Source organism: Buteo buteo, chromosome 1, assembly GCF_964188355.1.
Source record: "Buteo buteo chromosome 1, bButBut1.hap1.1, whole genome shotgun sequence".
Taxonomy (NCBI): domain Eukaryota; kingdom Metazoa; phylum Chordata; class Aves; order Accipitriformes; family Accipitridae; genus Buteo; species Buteo buteo.
The window spans coordinates 20,260,843-20,275,879 of record NC_134171.1 but is presented as its reverse complement, the minus strand read 5'-3'; the positions used below and the strand labels follow the sequence as shown (position 1 = coordinate 20,275,879).

At 39.7% G+C, this 15,037-nt stretch overlaps 2 protein-coding genes across 4 annotated transcripts in view; one reads left to right on the top strand and one right to left on the bottom strand.

Moving 5' to 3' along the window:
• Nucleotides 1–12,292, top strand: part of CCDC149 (coiled-coil domain containing 149) — a 55,031-nt gene extending 42,739 nt beyond the window's left edge. For 2 of the 3 annotated variants that reach the window (XM_075023925.1, XM_075023906.1), the window contains exons 11-13: nt 3,012–3,119; nt 8,182–8,775; nt 9,390–12,292. In XM_075023925.1, coding sequence (XP_074880026.1) covers nt 3,012–3,119; nt 8,182–8,774 — 701 coding nt within the window. In that variant the 3' untranslated portion in view covers nt 8,775; nt 9,390–12,292. The remainder of the gene's footprint in view (nt 1–3,011; nt 3,120–8,181; nt 8,776–9,389) is intronic. The other variant, XM_075023916.1, reaches the window with a different exon arrangement.
• An 869-nt stretch (nt 12,293–13,161) lies between these two features.
• Nucleotides 13,162–14,690, bottom strand: SOD3 (superoxide dismutase 3). Its single transcript, XM_075041052.1, has 2 exons — nt 14,533–14,690; nt 13,162–14,084 (listed from the first exon to the last, which is right to left on the bottom strand). The coding sequence occupies exon 2, from the start codon at nt 14,066–14,068 to the stop codon at nt 13,355–13,357; it is 714 nt and encodes a 237-aa protein (XP_074897153.1). The 5' UTR covers nt 14,069–14,084; nt 14,533–14,690; the 3' UTR covers nt 13,162–13,354.
• Nucleotides 14,691–15,037: the final 347 nt, after the last annotated feature.

Genomic DNA, 15,037 nt, shown 5'->3' with positions numbered 1-15,037 from the left:
TTGTCCATATAACATTTATAACATCCACTGCCACCATGGTATTAATATCTTCCAAATGGTGTTAATAAATTATGTTAATAAACTTTACCCTATTGAAGAAAGAGCTTGACCACTTCTGATTTTTTGTTAGGTGACATATTTGTCATCTGCTTTTCAAGCAATGCATGAATGAACTATGGGGAAGCTAAATCGAAAGGAAGTTTGTATTTAATTTTTGAAATGGTGAAACTGGTAGTATAGTTCATTTTCTGTAGAAGTTCTGCTCACCACAAATTTTAGCTTCCCCTGTTTGGAAAATGGGCTTTAATTAGACGAATCTCTTGCAACGTTCATTGCTGAAAAGAAAGCAAGCATGGGCATAGATTTGGCTCTGATTTTTTTTTTTTTTTTTTTATGAGCCTACTTGCCTTGAGAAGAAAGCATAGAATGTGATGTTCGCAGAAGCATTTCTTTGCTTTGTCTTAGGTACATTGTGGTTCAAATATGCATGCATAATATGATAAATGTATTCAGTAATAGTACCTAGTAAACATCACCTTATTCCTCTCACGGTTTGTTGTCACTAGACATTCAGATAAGTAATTCTGTATTTTTTAAAAAACCTATCATTTCCTGAAAATTCCAGATTTCCACTGAAAAAGAGCCTAAGAAAAGAGCTGACTATGACTCAGCCTTTTTCCATCTGGGATGATAAGAAAGTTTTGGTGCTGCCTCTTGCTCTGCAGTAATCAGCGTGGAGCAGAGGCAAGGTAGAATTAATGGTCTCAGCAGCTGCTGTGGGTTTAGCCAGTTACAGTGGTGTAGGGTGCAGCAGAGGTTATAAAGGGATACCCATCCCTGGAGAAAAAAATGACGAATTTACTACTACTGAAAACTTATCTGTCTGCTTATTTTGAGATCTGTGGTCTCACTAAAGTCCTTGAAAATTTCATTGAATAGAGGAACACAAAGCTATGTAAGTTATGAAATTGAGCTTACATGGCAGCTAAATGAAATTCCCTGTGTGTAATCCAACTTCAGATCATGATTCACAGAATATAGTGCAGCAATACCCCCATGCCCCTCCTTCATGAATGGATGTGAGTCGCTGTTAATAAATAAATATGCGTCGGACTCTTTGGGCCACATCTGTTGCTTAGATGTGTGGATACTGAGCTTAGCTTTATTTTCAGTAACCAAGTTGGTTTTCGGAGAAAAATGTGAAAGTAAATGTGTTTACTGTGTAAATGCTGGCTGGAAGTCAAGAAGTTTCTTTTTTGAAGCTTGTCTTGCAATCTTCAGGGGCTTTAGCTCAGGCTTTACTCTTTTATTCCAAAAGAAGAAGACTCTGCTTTCTCTGTTAAAGCTCCCTTGCCCAATTTTTTTAGTCATCATCTCTTTCAATTTTACTTCCTCTGTTGGATTCTTTTTGGATATGTGGTTACTTTTGACTGTGTATGAATATCTATTGGATGTTTTCATACCACTAGTTCCCTGTATGATTTAGTTCTTCCAACACAAAATTCCTTCATTGTTAACAGGAAAGTGCATTTGTCTAGGCGCTTTTGCATTTTGAAATAGCTATTGGATTTGTTTTGCCTCTTTTTTTTTCCCCCCATTTTAATTAATTTTGCCTTACACTGGGGGTATTCTTCACTTTGCTTTGGTTAATATTATTTTTTATTACTTGCTATGGTGAAGGAAGAATCCTGATGCATACTTGACAGGGGGATCAAAGCTTGACAAGATCCATGTTTCAAAAGCATTAATTGCATTCATATTGCTGCAGTATATACCCCAACATGCTAAGGATATAAAAATGTCATTAATACCTTCAGGATCAAGGTATTTATAGCCAGTGCTTTCAAAAGTAGTTAGGGGTTGGGGTAGTCCAGGTAGACTCCATGGGAACAGCTTGACTTTCATTATTTCTTACTAGGTACCAGAACTTTCTCAGAGCTGGATTTATTCCATGGATCTCCTGACCTGGTGCTCTTTTGAAAGTCTTTGTCTGGGGTGGGTGATTAGATTTAGGATGTTGCCTTAAGGTGAAACGTACAAACAGATTTAGAGGGGAGAAGTGGTTGTTACATAAATGTCCATTCTTATGGAGATAAATAGAGCAGTAGCTTGCCGCCTCCCCAGCCATTACTTATCAGTTGGCAGTTGTTCTGGAGGCCACACAAACACCACGCTTAGCTGATCTTGCACATTTCCTGCCATTTCCCCTCTAGGTTTAAGGTAGTGTCAGTCACTAAAAACATGAGCATCCTGAATAGTGGAGGACTTCCTAAAGGATCTGCAGGTGTTGCTTTCTGTATGGCTAGAATATGTAAAGACTAGGCATCTACAGCAGAGTCCTCAGCTGAAGAGTTTCTTGCACTATTTTGTCTGCAAAAGAGCTGGAAAATTGCCCTTTTCCATTTGGTTTAAAACAAAAATGCTCAGAAATGTTTTTGGAATTTTCAGATTAAAATCCCTCCTGTTCCCTAGCCAAGTATACTTGTTTGCTCCATCAGTTCTTAGTTACGCTAAGCTTTTAATATTTTTTTAAAGGGAGCATTGTAGGATAATATGTGTGTGAGTCTGTACTGTAAAACTATATATGTGATACGAGCTGGTTCATCACTGAGGCAGAGTAATAAGAGAGTAAAGAGTCAGTGCTGAACACTTGCTGGTAATAGCATGCAAATGATCCATTACTCTTTGTAAAACTTTTGGTATGATCTGATTATTAATATTCTGAATTGAATGCTAATTGCTAATACAATTTGCTACATACAGCACCTGGTCTTCTTTCAAAATCTGTCCTTTACTCAGTACTGCAGGTAAAAACAAACACCTTTTCTGTATTTGACTTGCATATTCCAGCTCCAGTACAGAGTATTTTTTTCCATGCTGTAGGAGGATCATTTGAGATGCTTTTCTTGTTCTGTACTTTTCAGTACAGAAAACAGTTGTAGGATGTTTGAATATCATTCACAATGGATGTAATTGGTGAATTAATGGTTCTAACACTTTGATTGTTTCAGGTGGAAAGGATACCATAACATTCAGTGACCCAACCTTGCCTGTTATACAGCAGTCCAGGTCAACGTTGTTAGCGTTTACTGATAAGCCACAGAAAACTGAAGTACAAGGTGAGCACCTGGCACGTAAGGAACATGATGAGACCTGAGCACTCATTTCTTTCCAAATAAAAAGTAATAAATTTTCATGCTGGCATAGCAGAAGGCAAAGTTTCAGTGGTCACAGAGATTGAATAAATCATCCACAAGTAAAATGGATAGATGGTCCCAGTACAAATAGCAAAGAAACGACTGAAAAATGACTGTTGAATAGATTGCACAGGGCTAGGGATCAGGTCTTAACACCTCAAAGAATTTTCCTGCCAGATAACTTGATACTGTGAGAAGTTATTCATGCCATCTATGTTACAGTTAACTGCCTCCTGCTCTTTTTACCTCAGTTAAAATGCACAGTAGGAAGGCAGTCTGTGGAACTGGCTTAGCACTTTCCTGCATTATAGCTGATACCTAGATGAAAGGCTTCCTGATTGCACCCAGTAAATTGAAATACCCGACTCGTTTTCCCAGAGAAATTGACTGCTTTTTTTATAGTCTTGCATGTGTTTTGTTAAAAGTCCTTCCCCAATAGCAAGCTTTAACATCTCTCCAAAGTCAAGCTTAACTTTATTTGACAGTAGCAGGAGATAGTGCTTTGTTGATAACCTTAATTTTTTTTCCTTAGTTTTTCATAATGGATGGGAGGTGGATTATTATGCTTGCCTATCAGCATTTGGATAAGCTCTTTAATGGGCATAACATTTTTGGTATGCCCAGATCTTACTCAGCTAACCATGAAACATCATAAACTATTTATTTGTTAGTCCTAAAACTAAATAGATTGTGGCTTAATTTTTACTTTATTATCCATGTCATCATCTGATAAAACTTGACAGCCAGACTGATCGTTTTTTATAATCTTGATCAGCTGATATTTTTGCTAAAAATAAGAAGTGAAACTATACTGAATAGTTCTCCAATGAGTAAGAATAACTCATAAATATTCATTTTTTGCCTGCTTAATCATTGTTTTTTAATTAAATCTGCAGTTACTAAAAGTATTTACTTGGTGGCATTATGCTCTTTCTTTTACTTATTTGTCCTAGGTGAGGTTGGTATTACAGTTTTGATTAAAGCTGCCTGTCAAATCTCATCAGACCCCGTTTCTGTTGCTTTGTAACACTGCCAAAATTTAGCTCTGGGCTGAAGCTTTCCATGCTGTGTTTTCTACTTCAGCTGATTTTTGTAATGTCAGCCAAGTCAGTTTTTTGTGTTAAATTCTGATGACCATGTGGGTTTTGTGGTTTTTTTCCTTGGGTTTTGGTGTTTGTTTTTTTTTTTTTTTAAAAAACATGCAAGCATTTAGTATATGTATAATTGAAAGGAATTTGAAATCTGAGGAAAAGGTTTCCACCCTGAGAAAACAGGCTGGTGTTTCCACCCCATTCTAAACCATTCACTTTCAAATCCCATCTGCTAAAAACAACAAAAAACAAACCAATGATTCTGTTAAGCTGGCTTTGTGCCACCAACACTGGTAAAACTCTGCCTGCACCATTTAGAGGGAACAAAACTTGGAGCAGGGAGGAAAGGAAGGCTAAGATCAAGAATCTCAAGTGATGGGAAGACTAGAGTAGATGGGGATTGACAGAGTCGAAGGAAGTCTGAGTGAGGGGGGACCTGCATCTGGCTGAGCAGAGGTCAGAGCACAGGAGCAAGGAATCAGAATGCTGACAGTGAAAGCAAGGTGTGATAAAAAAGATTGAAAGGTGGATAAGAAATGGGCAGAGATAAACAAAGAGATATAGGGCAGGAGCAAAGTAGCTCTTTGAAGGGGAAGAGTAGAAGAAAACAGCCTTGGAGGGGAGAAAGCAGACAAGGATTAGGCCTGTGGCAGTCATGGGAAGAATCAGCTCCCAGGAGGTCTTCACCCTGTTTCCTCCTCCCCATCCCGTAACTGTAAAAGAGCCAAGATCAATCACAGAAATCTTGTCATTAAACTGGAGTAGTTTAAGAAATTACTGTTCTGCCTGCACAAACAGCTTGATTTTTCCTGTTGCATGTGGTCCAGTATACCTCACAACCTGCAGTGAGAACTCAGACAAAACTCACCTCTGTGATAGTTTAAATAAACGGGGCCAACTTTTCAGTGACATAGATGAGCACATATATACTACCAGCTGTGCAGGGAACACCATAGCTTCTAGCAGTAGGTGGAGCAACAGTAACTTCTTCTTTTTCTGGAGGATGTTTGGGGCTGCCATCTTCCTTCAAAGCCTGGAAAGGAAGCAGTGTGTTTTGAGCTGTAGGGCATGTCCCTGTGCTTAGAGTCACACAGCTTCCCTGCACTCAGCTGCTATATGGGAGTGATACACTGAGTCACCTTTTGTGCCACTCTGAATAGAGAATGACTGTCTGCTGTTGAGTTTTAGAAGCTTGGTGCATATTGCAATTTTTCATCTATACAGTGTACCTTCAAAATCTGGGGGAGTCTGGGAGCTGGGAGGAACATAGGAATGTGTTCACCTGCATTCATTTACCAAGCGAGTATGCCCTTTGTTTAAAAGTATTCCAGAAATAAAAATAAAACCACTTTCTTTTGCTGTTAGTTGAATGATCACTTGAGTGAAAACAGTTGATAAGCAGAATAGCAATGAAACCCCAGCCAGCAACTAAGCACCACGCAGCCACTCACTTGCTTCCCCTCCCCCTCACCCAGTGGGATGGGGGAGAGGATCGGGAAAAGAGGTGAAACTCGTGGCTTGAGATAAGAACAGTTTAACAGAACAGAAAAGAAGAAACCAATAATGATAACACTAATAAAATGACAACAGTAGTAATAAAAAGATTGGAATGTACAAATGATGCACAGTGCAATTGCTCACCACCTGCTGACTGATGCCCCGTTAGTCCCTGAGCAGCGATTCTCCCCAGCCCCACTCCCCCCAGTTCCTATACTAGATGTGACGTCCCATGGTATGGAATATCCCGTTGGCCAGTTTGGGTCAGGTGCCCTGGCTGTGTCCTGTGCCAACTTCTTGTGCCCCTCCAGCCTTCCTGCTGGCTGGGGATGAGAAGCTGAAAAATCCTTGACTTAGACTAAACACTACTTGGCAACAACTGAAAACTTCAGTGTGTTATCAACATTCTTCTCATACCTAACTCAAAACATAGCACTGTACCAGCTACTAGGAAGATAATTAACTCTATCCCAGCTGAAACCAGGACAGTATTTTTAAATACTAGGCCTGACGTCATGTTGGTCAGGTATAGTCCTTTAAATAGTACCATTGATATTTGGTGCCTGTTTGGCCCAGGAAATGTTTTTAGCTTTTGCACTAACATACATTCTTTATCAGAACTTTCTGTTATACATCAAATGTTGCTCTAGCTAGATCTACAGGTAATCAGAGGACTTTTTCAGGCTTTTTTTAACTAATCTATCTGCTTACCCTGGTCTCATCAAGGCCTGTTTTAGTCTGTACTTGTTATCATTGTTTCAGTTAAGCTGGATGGTAGAAATCTGTAGGATATACTGTGCAGTTCCTGTGTTAAATGCATAATGACATAGTGTAATCATATGAATTAAAGACTGTCTTCTGCCACCAAATCTCATTTTATCCAATGCACAGGACGGATAGTGTGGTGGGATAGACTGTACTTGAGCATCACAGCTGCTAATGAACAGCTATTCGGGTTTTTTCCCTCTTCATTGTCGAATGCATTGTTCCTGCTGTATTGCCTGTGTGCTATTTCAAGCATTCCCTGAAGACAAAAGTACTGTTTTTCTATGAACTTTTCTCTGGTGATACAGTGCTTTGAAACAACTTATCTTCAGAAAATTGCAGCAAGGTGATGGGATGGTGTTATCCCACTGCAGAGGGGGGAAACTGAGGTACACAAAGAGTAAGGTAGAGTCCCTGCTAATTTGGAGTGCCAATTTGAGGTACATAAGTTTTGGCTCTTTTTGGAGCACTTTGAGTATGTGTGTTCAGATATACAACAGGAGCAGAGCAGTACTGCAAAACAAGCTCCTAGGTTTCCAGCTGAGTGCTCAGATAATGAGGATTAGATCCAGTGGGTGATCACCTTTTGAAAATTAATTTATCCCTGCCTTTTCCACATACTTAAATTCCAGCTCTTCAAAGTAGCATTCCTAGCTTCCTTAATGGTAGTAAGAGTGTCTGTTCCCTTCATGCCAACCCTTGTCTCACTCACTCGGTAGCTCCCAAATTACAAATGAGGCCAGTCTGATAGAGACTGTAGGCTCCTGTATTGTGTAGCTCTGGTCCGTCCCTGCAGCCAGGCTGTCCTGTGCATTGCATGAGGCAGGATTCTTGTGGGAGAAATAGTGTAAATGCTCACATACTAAAAGATAATGCATCTGCATGACAAGAGTCATTTTAAGCTGTCAATGCAGCTGTACTTCTGGCATTTCCTAATTTTTCTTACTTGACTTCATAAGCTTATTTTCAATAAGGCTTTTTGTCCTTAACTGAGATGAGGACAAATTCTCTCTCTTTGACAAAGCTGTGTGTTTACACATTGCTGTTTTCTCTATTCTGACACTTTGTTCAGTGTTTGCCTTTTGGTATAACGGTATATTTAAAATCCTTCCACTGCTGCTTTGTTTTATGCTGTTGCCCAAATAAGAATAATCTTTTATGTTAGGAAAAATGTTGCAGGACCAATAATGAAACTTCATTATTAGAGGAAAGCCTGTGAAAAGCTCCAAATAAATGGAGCTTGTGTTAACCCCTGAAGGTGGTAGCTATGTGGGGATTAATGTTAAGCTGTGCCAAAAATTTCTGTAGCTGAGTGCATTGCTTAGAGTTTATATTCCTCTGAAAAAAATGACCCTGCTGTTCTACAGTACGGTATCCACTATGACTGTTAGAGCTGTTGGTGTTAGGGAAAGACAGGCTCCAAAACAGGGACAGATCCAGCAAGAAACTTAGTGTTGATTGCTTATCGTCTAAGAAACAGGCCTGGGATGCAGTAGGGAATCACTCTTAGAAATTACTTACTGAGGTGAATTTCTCTGTGGTCTGGCACTGGTGGTGATGGTCTTCAGGTGAGATATATCATAAATACCTGTGACTCACTAGAGCATCTTGCTATTCCATTTCTCTTTCAGCAGAACAGAAGGGAGAATGTGCTGAAACTTGTGCTGTTGCAAGTGCATCCCTGGCTCCAGAGGGAACAAACTTAAATAACAGAAACCAAACTAAACATTTTTATCCTTCATTACCCCAACTACCTTCTGAGGAAGAAGAAATAAACAAGCTTGGAAGTCAGATAATTAAGCTGACAGAGCAGGCAGTTGCAGAACTGGAAGGGAAAAGAGCAGGCACTTCTGCAGGGGAGCAGAAGAGGGTGGTTGGAGCAGAGCTTAATGGTTCACCTGAGGGAGAGTTCCCACTTTCCAGCCCTGACCCATCCAACCCCACAGATCCCTCAAACTCAGAGAATGAACAAACAGCTGAAACTGAGGCCCTGAAAGACAATGATGAAACCTCAGAGAGCGATTGTGAAATTCCAAATGAAAGAGGGGATCGAAATAGCAGCACCGTGGATGAGGTGCATACTGAGGACCATGGAAGGCATGGAGGGCTCAGTGTTACAACTGCACACACAAACAACAGCTTTGAGGAGCTCCCTGAATCTGAAAACAAGAAACCATCTGATCCTGCTGAAAACTGTGAATATTTGGATAACAGTTTGGCTTGAGGTATGAAATCCAGGCCCTCGAGCATCTCACTGTAATCCTTTTGCAGTGTCTGTGCTGCTGCGAATATGATCAGGGAAACAGTGTGCCGTAGGGTTGATTTTTACATTGAACTGTTATATTTGTCTAATAAAGGTGTTTTTCTGTTAGTTTTGGCTACAGTGTACCAAAAATGTAAATTACGTAAGGGAGGGAATTAGTGATGAGGTTTAATTGTGTTGTTTTTTTGTAATGATTTGAAGCTTCTACATAGATTGATGTAATTTACATTAGTGTAGCAAAGAAACCAATGATAATGATTTATCATGTTATCACTAGGCTTCTGTAACATGTGTGGTCCTAGTGCTGGACTGTATTTTAATGGTTAGAAGTGTCTTCCAAGGATGAAAAATTTGGAACGAAAAATTGAGAAGCATCTTAAGGCTGCAAGCTTTTGCTTGTTTCTCAGGCTGCGTTCAGTTTCTCTTTACATATAGTGACTGTAAGTACATCCTTAGAATAAAATCACTATTCCCTTATAGGAAGTTTCTGAAAACCATCCCTGCATGTATATAGTTCTCTCATTACAAACCTTTATATCTTCTCAACTGTATGAAATTTTTCCTTCCCTCTCCCAGCTCATCTCATGAAAATGCAGGGAGTTATTTCACCAGACACTGAGAACCCAATTTAGTGAAGCTCTGAAGGAAACATCATCAGAGAAGCCAGAAGTCTTTCTGTGAGAAACGGCAATGCTGTTCCAAAGCAAGGAGAACAGCAAGAGGAGAACCAGTGATGCGCTGTCCACCTACTTGGCTCTCTGTTACTGGAATTGCATTCCTCAACTTACAGGAGCTGGAACAGCCCTCGGGCTGAGTATTGGGTGGTAGATTTCAGTCTACTCCATCTGTGCCCTCCTTTTTAAAGGAATCTGTGTCTTTTTTATTTTCTTATGTTTTGGAATTAAGGATAACTGTTCCTTTCCTCCTCATTTCACCAGTCTGTGGTGTGGTAGAAGGTTTATTTGCATTGTTGCCGCTTTCTTAAACTTCTTCCCTTGTTGATGTTTAGTCATAGGAAAACACTCCTATAATAACTGGGGAAAAGGGAGGCTGCTGTGTCATTCCCTAGCTCGCTCCTAATGCTGGAGCTGTGCCACTCTGCTCCTAGGAAGGCAGTAACAAGGGAATACTTCATGTTGAAGTTAGCAGCTGTTGGAGAAGGAGAGGCATGTCTTTGCTCTCCTGTTTGTAGCATAAGGAATAGTCTCTGCAGCTGCGGAGCTTCTATGGGCCAGCAGCCGTCAAGGCAATTTTTCTGCTGGCTTGGGACCTAATTGTCTGTAAATGTTCATTTCTCACTCCTAGAACTTGAAACCAATCAGAGAGAATTAAACCAAATTTAATAAAATACTACTAATAAAAAGGAAAATCCCTCCCAGATTGAGTCCTTCTTTGACAAATAACTGCCAGCTGCAAATTTTTACAGCCCACTTGTCAGCTACTGAATAAACAGAGTTTATATTAGCAATACTGACAAACTCTTCTGTATATGGAAGATGAGCTAGCAGGTGCTGCCATAATCAAGGTGTCAGAGTCCATGAACAGTTTGTATTCAGCAGAAGAAAAGCTGCATGTAAATTATTACATATAAATATAAGGAATGATAGTGGGAAGGTGAAAAATGTGGCTTGTCTCTGTTCTCATGTGTTTTCCCTAGCAGGTGCATTTGTGTAACCCTTTCCGTGTCTGTCTGCAGGCAATAAAGCCATACTTGCACTGCTCTTCAAAGATGTTTCCTTTCTCTTTAAAGGTAATTTGACATTGCAGCATTTCACTGAACTAAGCAGCAGCCCTTAGGAACAAAAACCATCTGTATATTTAAGCGTATTAGGGACATGAAGCAGTAAAAAGTCTTTCTTTCATTACCCTGATCACCACTTAAGTTCCTCAGCACCTGAAAAACCAAGAAGAGCTTAAGTATTTGAAAGATTGTTATGCTGTTCCCATTAATTGTAACTGACTGCATTATTGACTCATTTATATGACAGTACTGACAAGTCAGAAGAGAAATAGCTGCAGAAACTGAAATCTCCAGGAGAATGTGGCAGGATTTTTTCCTTTAATGCTTGAATGTCACATGAAGTAGCATTTTATTCAAGATGTATTCTTTTCCATCTTTCACAGACTAATCCTGCGCAGAGCTAAATATCAATGCAGTCAGAACAGAGGCAAGCAAATAAGAAGGTCAAGATATCACGTAGCTGAGCTCAGAAGTGTTGAGGGTGTTATATTGTTTCCCTGTCCTGTGTCCTTCCTGTCCCACAGTTGTGTGAGTTAGCATTTTGCTCCTGCTCCCTTAATAGCCAGTTAATGCTATTAATTAATGAAGAGCTTGGTGCAAAAATTTGAGCAGGTAGAAGCAGTGCTGGACCAGCAGCTTTTTAGTGCCTCATTCATTGATTCTTTTTAGTATGTTTTTTCTGTGAGAAAATAGAGATGTACAACCCAACAATTAGGACATCTTGGTAATTATCCTCACACCATTCTTCCTCTTCGATGCCATTTTTATATCTTTGCAATCATTAAATTCCAGTGCGATATCTAGATCTCTGGAAACATCATTTTTAGTGCTATATCACTGCTGCAGTACTGTCCCTCTCCTTTCTGCTCTGGTGAATGTGTATTCTAGCTATGTTTTTAGCCTTTTCCCAGGAAGACAAGACTTCAAAGCCAGGAGACTTGTAGAAGTAAGACGTCTTTGCTGCGCTGTGTGCTAACTAATTGAGTATTCTTGTCAGTATCTTCCTTGGATATTGCTTTAATTGATGTTGTTGTCCTATTAGAATGATGATTTTTTTTCCCAGTAAATTAATTGTTTTGTTGTGGAATCAACACTACTTTAGGTTTTGGGGGGATAGGGTGGGTTTGGTTAGTTGGTTTTGGGGTTTTTTTTAGAAATGTGTTCCCTTTTTCTAGGACTTTAGAAATGCAGGAATTGCATCCATACATATAAGTGGTTTTGGTGTTGGGCTCTGGGGAAGCAAACTGGGAAGGGAATGTTGTGGCAGGGGTATGGGGAAGATGCATTTCGCAAACTGATTTTAAGGAGGTTGTCTCACCTAAAAGTGAATTCATGTATTATCTGTGAGAAGGATTTCATTTGAAACTACGATGTTGTGGTTATTTGAAAAACAATGTTCACTGAATTTGTAAAATAAGTGTGTGAAAATGACAGATTAAGAAGCATCTTTTAGAATGCTGCTTCTTTTCTAAGTGAGACTATTTTTAAGCATATGGAAATTTGTATAATAAAGACAGTGGAATTTCTTTAATCCATATGAGCTCAGGAATGTATTTCAAAATCTTAACTGAGATTAAGTTGAAAGTCTGCTACATTTCTAAAAGATAGGATTTTGTTTACCAGCTTCTGTTTCGTAGCTTTACTTTCTAAAATACGCAGTTTAATTTATTTGAAATCTTTTGTTGCTGCCTGGATTAACTGCACAACATACATTTTGTCATCTTTAATAAAAGCATTTCCTGATATGCTTGTTCTACCTGCTTGTTCCCTTTTCTCTTCTCAGTATCAGATGAATGATAGTCATGAGGTAGTGTTTTAGTGTTTTCAGTGAGTTGTGTTAAATTAAGAAAGTAAAGCTTTATTGAGTGAGAGTTTTAAGTCTGAAAATTATCTGACTTAAATCTTTTCACTGTCACTTCTCCCAGGCTAAATTGACTGATTTACTTCCTACATTTTTGTATGAAGAAACACACTCAGTATTTTTTGGCTTTGAAAATAATATTTATCTCTGGTCTGCTAAATTTATCATCATCTAAGCAGCATTAAAACTTTTGTATACAACTTAGTAACTAACAGGCACAAACTAGAAGCTTTAGGGAATTTTTGCTGGGGAGTGGTGGTAAATGGGAATATTTCTTTTAAGTCTGCATTCAGATGTAAACAGTGTGACTTAGCTATAGCCATGTGGACAATTTAAAATAGATAAGAAGCTTATACGTGTTTGTGAGTAAAACCTGAAAATACAAGTAGAATAATGTAATGGATCTAAAGTTTAAAACAGAAATGTCTGTACTTTCCTTTATTTTTAGAGGAATTCCATTATCCAGGTCTTGCAACACAACACCCAGCACTGTTGAAAGCACAGAGATCTTTTTGCCTTTCAGATTTGCAGCTACATACAGGATAGCATCTAATGAGAAGCAGTTTCTTACTTATCCATATTAACTTTTTTTTCCTTTAGTATCTAACTTGTGATCCCTTAAGAGCCCCTTACAGTGCACAGGCTCTTTATAGACTATCAACCAGCTCCGTTAGCACTCTTCCTTACATGCATTCAACTCCCAAACTGCATAAAAGGGAATCTTTTCAAGAAAATACATCACAAGGTTGAGTTGATGCTGTTTTTATTGATGGGCTTACAGAAAGGAGGCTCTACAAAGTGATACGCATTTCTGAGAGGAGCAAGCAAATGGAAATGGGAATCCTTTAGCCGTGTATCTTAGTGGCCAGTGGCACAGCCTAAGCTACTTTGTGCTGCCCAGGCTGTAACCAGCTTGTTGATCTTCACATAAGCCTGGTTCTATGATCGTTTGTTGAGCCCTCTCTTCTTCTTGTCTGTAACCTCAGGCAGTTTCTCTTCCCACAAGTTCTTGTTGCATATCCCAATCACGCAGCAAGCCAGACGTTTCCCGGCATTTCCGTTTTCCAAACTGGCCTTATTGTTGCCCTTGCCCATGTCGTCTTCCTGCTCATGGATCACAACGGATCTGCCCATGATGGAATATGGACCAAACATAGTGGCAAAGAGATTTGTTTTGTATTTTCTGATTTTGCCTTCTTTAGGAAAAAAGTTGCCAAAATCCCCTGGGTGACGGGGGTGATTCACACCGAAAGGGTTATAATGTCCTCCTGTAGAATCACAGCCATTGCTGAGATCCCCAAGCTCGTGGATGTGTATAGCTCTACCAGATTGATTATTATCCAACGGAAACCCATCCAAGTAAAAAATGGCTTCTAATCTTCCATGTGAGTAATGCTGTCTGAATAAGACTTGTCCAGTCACTTGTGGCTTGTCAGCATCTATTTTGGAGCTGGGTTTCATTTCACAAGTGGCGTAAATCATCCCATCAGTCTCATTACCAGGCATTACTGGGTGGAGCAAATTCTGCCAGAGGTCGTTCACTTTTTTCTGTATGTCATGAAATGACTCTTGGCTTGAATCGGTTTCTTTGGCTGTCATGACACCAGAGGCAGACAGGGCAAGCCCAGTGACCAGAGAAAGAAGCAGAAGCATCTTGGCAATTCAGAGCCTGAAAAAGGTACAAGAAACTACAAAGAATTAAGGGCTTTTTCAGCAGTATGGCGGCGGAGAAAGGCATGCAGCCTGTGGCAGTGCTGAGCAAAACAGCTGGAGCATGGTCCCGGTCGACTGCTGCTTTCTAAATCTGTCTAATGTGATGAATTGAAACTAAGTCAGAATGCATATGCATGTTTAAACACATACAACTGACACCCATGACTAAAATGCTGGTGATTTTATATTTTACGCTAGATCTTGATCTTAAAAACTGCTTCTTTTTCCCTGCAGGAAGCAAGTAAGCCAAAGCCTTGTTTAATCTATTTTTGAGTTTGTATTGAGACTTTCCTCCTGCTACAAATTCCAGCAAGACAGTTTGCCAAGAGGCTTTTTTTGATCAATCTACTTAACCACTGGTTAGGCATTACAAACGAAAAGTAAAAATGCAACCAGCTGATTACCTTGCAGAGTTGCAGAACGCCTCAGTAGTAGCTCTTTGCCTCTGCTCCCCTCAACAGAGATGTGATCAGACAGAAAGCCAGAGCTGTTTGAAGTTGATGCTTGCGGGAACTGCGTGTTTGTGCAAAAGTTAGGTAACGCTGGCTCAGGGGAGGCGTCACCGGGAGAACCGTGGGAGGGGGGAAGAAGTTGTAGGCATTTTCATTTTGGGCAGGGTGAACACTTTGTCCTTTCTCGGTTACTTTGTTAGTCTGGCTCTCAGTCCTCACTGACATTCCAAAAAAAAAGGAAAAAAGTTAGCAAGCTTTTAAATTAATCTTCCTTTTGATGACTTCATGTGCTTATCTAAAACAAGCGACCTTCAACATGCCGTGCAGCGAGAGGGAGCTTTATTAAGGCACAGTTGGGCAGTTCGCTCACTTACGTGCTGGTTGTCATGGAGCTGGTTTGCTTTTTTATTTCTTTATTAGCCAAAATTGAAAGTGGTGCTTGAGCAGCATGAACTGT

Excerpts from the sequence above, each read along its gene's own strand:
- SOD3 (XM_075041052.1), bottom strand. The coding sequence starts at position 14,068 with ATGCTTCTGCTTCTTTCTCTGGTCACTGGGCTTGCCCTGTCTGCCTCT.